At 39.2% G+C, this 4,647-nt stretch overlaps 1 protein-coding gene across 3 annotated transcripts in view; it reads left to right on the top strand.

The window, feature by feature from the left end:
- LOC122350723 (sodium- and chloride-dependent creatine transporter 1-like) overlaps positions 1–4,647 on the top strand; it is a 19,210-nt gene that overhangs the window by 765 nt on the left and 13,798 nt on the right. For all 3 annotated transcript variants that reach the window (XM_043247409.1, XM_043247407.1, XM_043247410.1), the window contains exons 2-5: positions 542–811; positions 2,703–2,834; positions 3,034–3,313; positions 4,111–4,243. In XM_043247409.1, the coding sequence (XP_043103344.1) occupies positions 542–811; positions 2,703–2,834; positions 3,034–3,313; positions 4,111–4,243 (815 nt within the window). The remainder of the gene's footprint in view (positions 1–541; positions 812–2,702; positions 2,835–3,033; positions 3,314–4,110; positions 4,244–4,647) is intronic.

The raw sequence follows: 4,647 nt of genomic DNA, 5'->3' as shown, positions 1-4,647 counted from the left end.
CATCTCTGACATACATAAAACTGCCAATTATGGCATAGAAACACAACAATCAATCAAATTATCATGCTAAATGGGTGCTATTTATATATATCATGAAACTGATAAACTGATTTTCCTACCGACACATTATTAAAAAAAATAGAAATAGAACCATCTTTAATCATCATGCTAAATGGGTGCTATACACACACACACACACACACACACACATATACATTGATTATAGCATTATAGTGTTTTCACAAGCTGAAATGGTCAATTACAATTAATGGCAAAACGAATGTTTGGAAATGTAAACTGATATTTCCTACTGACACATTACAGCAAAAATAGAAAAAACTGATCTTTAGCTGGTGAAAGTATTAGCGTTCTTAACATTATATACATTATACATACAGAAGCATACGTTAAATCAAATTTGTGATAACAGGTTTTTACAAACTTCACTACGAACTTCTGGAGATAGTTTTATTTCAGACTCTTGCTCTTATTAAAGCAAAAGTATGGTCAAGTGTTCACAAATTGTGTTCGTCTCTCTCAGATGATGGCGGACCGTGTGAGGATGAATCTCAGGAGGAAGCAGAAGTCGCCCGTCCCTTGGTGTCAGAGACTGAGGGCTCCGGTGCAGAGGTTGCTGAGCCCAGTGTCTGCACGGGTTTGATGGAGGCAGGCCACCCCGCCGCAGAACTGGAGCATTCAGAACGACAAACCTGGAGCAGACAGATGGACTTCATCATGTCCTGTGTTGGATTTGCTGTTGGCCTTGGAAATGTCTGGAGATTTCCTTACCTCTGTTATAAGAACGGAGGAGGTGAGAAGGCACTGATTATTCTATCTAACCAGAACGATACACGGAGTAGGGTCTAAATGTCTTGAGGCCATACTGAGAATATGAGATTTATCTTTCTCTTCTCAATTATTGATTGATTAGTAACTTTAACCTTAAAACCGTTGCTGACTCTCCGGCCATCCAAGACGTAGATGAGTTTGTTTCTTCTACTAAACAGATTTGGAGAAACTGTAGCAGTGCATCGCTAGCTCTGGATCCTCTGCAGTGAACGGAGAAGAAGTCCAAAGAGCCGATAAAAACATTGCAATAATCCACAAGTAATCCACACCTCTCCAGTCCAAGAGTGAAATCTTGTCAAGTGAAATTTTTCAGTGATTTTAGAGATTTTTTTTAACGCAAATAATGTAATGAGGTATCAGCCACTAGAGATAAGCTAGAAGGTCAAAGCTCTGAGAAAAATAAACGTGGGTCCGACAGACAGGAAGAAAGAGGAAGGACAATGGCTGTCTACTGTTCATGGCCCGAGTTTATCAAAGGCTGAAGAAGTGACACTCTGTTCTTTGTTCTCCTCTACTTCTCTCGTAACATTAACCATCTGCACAGCTCCTCTGACGCATGTAGGTGGTGATGTATGTCGCTTAGAGTTATAAGCCTTTTTTTTTTGCTTTCCCTGTCATGTCAGTAAGTCAGCATCAGTGTGACCGGACGCCATCTCAGTGTCAGTTGTGTCTGTAAAGCAGATACTAAATGCTGGATATGTTATCTGTCGGTGAACGACATGATTGGTTCTAATCCATCTTGCTCTCTCTCTCACACACACAGAAAGTACATTTTAAGAGATCGCTTAAATGGATAATGCACCCCAAAAATTTTAATTACCTCAACATTTACTTATTCTCAAGCCTTTATTCTTTATTCTTTCAGATGACTGCAATTGAAGGCATACTAAAAAAAATGCCCTGGCTCCTCCCAGCTTTATAATGGCAGTGGATGGGTGTGATAAAGTGCATCCGTCCATTCTGAAGCGAATCAATGCGTTTGTGTAGGAAAAATGATGCAAACATAAAATAGTTTTTTACAGGTTTTTGTTAGATCGTCCTGCTTTTCTGTTGTTTTTTTTCTATGTAAACATGGACTCGTTTGACTGTTGCGCTCGCGTCTCTTGCAGTGTTTCGTAAATTAAACTGCAGTCTAAAAATGCAGCTCTCAAGGTAAAAGAGGCTAATCTTCCTATTCCCCAACAAAAGCACATTCTTGAACTGTTATCTCCAGCATATTGTCAACGTGTCTAATAATATTAATAATATTTATCTTTAAAATTGTGATTCCTCATTTTCTAAAAAATAAAACTGTGGGTTGAGACATTAAATTCAAATTTATCTATAAAATAGGAAAAATCTCCCGACCCTAGTTGGACGATTTCGATACATGCGAAGAGGATACTGGTATTTCTTTGCTGTAAATAAAACCTGGTTCTCATAAGACTAGCATGTTCTCACCGGAGCTTGCGAATGTCACTCTCTCGTGAACCCGTGTACAACAGTTAGTGGAGATTATGGTTCTTAAAACGTTGTAAATATGGATATTTTACTTGCACAAATGCATTAATTCACTTCAGGAGGCCTTTATTAATGCCCCAGAGCCACGCGGAGCACTTTTTATGATGGATGGACGCACTTTTTATTTTATACCCCATATTCGCTGCCATTAAAAAGCATTTAAGAACCAGAACATTATTTAAATTGCATTCATCTGAAAGAAAAAAGTCATATACACCTATAATGGCTTGCGGGTGAGTAAATCATGGGGTAATTAAAATTTTGTGTTAAGTGTGTTAAGTGCGTTGCATTCAGTTCAAGCTTAAGTATATTACTTCTGTAATAAGAGTATTGTCATTTCCTGTGTGCTGCAGGTGTGTTTCTGATCCCTTATATCCTGATGGTGTTTGTTGGAGGTGTCCCAGTGTTCTTCCTGGAGATCGCTCTGGGTCAGTTCATGAAGCAGGGTGGGGTGGCCACCTGGAACATCGCACCTCTTTTTAAAGGTGGCGTATAAGACATCTTTGTATTTCACATCCCTGCCAACCTCTAGTTAAACAGATCCATACCTCGTCCTGCCGGCAATTATCTTTCATTTTTAATGGCAAGAGAGTATCGATCAGTCTGGCTTTTAATACCGTCCAGTGTTGGACATAGCATGTATTGCAGCAGGGTGAAGAAGGGCGGTATCTTTCTGTCCTCCAGGGCTTGGATTGGCATCGATGGTGATCGTGTTCTTCTGCAACACCTACTACATCATGGTTCTGGTGTGGGGCCTGTATTTTCTGGCTCACTCCTTCACCTCCCCTCTGCCGTGGGCCACCTGCGGACACGAGTGGAACACGGTCAACTGTACCACTAACTTCAGCCGTGTGTGTTTCAATCAGTCATCGTCCCCTTCCCCTCCCAAGATCTCCTCCCTCAACACAAGTGCCAGCTGCCTGGAGCCCACGGGTTTGCGATCATCTGTTATGGAGTTCTGGGAGTAAGTGTTTTTAAAATGTTTTCTAGTCTGATTAGGCCCTGGCACAGATTCTTTTGATGAGAGATGTTTGCAAAAATATTGTGTCATCAGATGAGGCTCTTAAAGGGATAGTTCACCCCAAAAATTTTAATTCTGTCATTTTCTCACTCTCAAATTGCTTCAAACCTTCTGTTGAGAGAAGGTATTTTAAAGGAACACTCCACTCTTCTGTAGTTATATTGTGTACTAAAACTAGCGGAGTATAGTTCCTAGTCATATCATAGAAAACCACAAGTTTTCATCTTATCACACAAGATAACTACAGAAGAGTCAAGTTTTAAGTTGGCAAAATATCGAAACTCTTTGGACATTTTTGAACGCAATGCTACTGGTCTAATCGGATTCAATGATCTATGCTAAAAGTGCTATCGGACTACCAGACTCGGAGATCAGCTGAATGGATTTAGAAACTGTAAAACTCAACTTTTTAACTCTGGGGGAGTTGGAGAATGAACCTATTTCCAAAAATAGTGGAGCGTTCCTTTAAAGAACCAGTCAGTTGACGGTAACTTTTGCATAGTATAGAAAAAAATACTATAGAAGTCAATGGCTACCACCAACCGTTTGTGTATTAACCAGTTCTTTGTATTCTCTACTTTTGACTATTTGTAGAAAGCCAGAAGGCCTTGCTAGATTCCTAATTGCTGTTTTATGTCTATCAGTGTTCTCTAGCTGTGATGACCTTTGCAATATAGCATGGTTGCTCAAACCTTTTTGCTGAAGTGAAAGTGTTGCCAAAGTGTTTCTTTCTCGATCAGGCGTAAAGTCCTACGTCTCTCTGGAGGTTTGGACGAAGTGGGTGACATTAGCGGGTACATGGTCTTGTGTCTGCTTGCTACGTGGGTCATCGTTTACTTCTGCATCTGGAAGGGTGTTAAGTCCGCTGGAAAGGTACAAATACATGTTTGTGAAAGATGCTGGCTGAAGACTATTTTAAAAAAAAAGGAATGAATGATTTTAATAAGCATTGATGGATTAAATTGATCAATAATTACAGTAGAGACATTCAGGTGTTACAGGTGTTATCAGTGCGGTTCTTTGAACTTTCTATTTCTATTGTGGTGTCCTCGAAAATATGAAAAATGTTTCTTGATCATTAAATCAGCATAACAGAATGATTTCTGAAGGATCACGTGAATGAATTACATTTTTAAATATATTTACCTAAAAAAAAGTTATTTTAAATTATAACATCTCAAAGTATAAATGCAGTTTTGTTGAGCATAAGACCTCTTTCAAAAACATGAACAATTGTGCTGACCCCAAACTTTTAATTGGTACTGTATATATATATA

Source organism: Puntigrus tetrazona, chromosome 8 (assembly GCF_018831695.1).
Source record: "Puntigrus tetrazona isolate hp1 chromosome 8, ASM1883169v1, whole genome shotgun sequence".
Lineage (NCBI taxonomy): Eukaryota > Metazoa > Chordata > Actinopteri > Cypriniformes > Cyprinidae > Puntigrus > Puntigrus tetrazona.
The sequence above is the reverse complement of the archived record's forward strand: the minus strand, read 5'-3'. Positions and strand labels throughout refer to the sequence as shown.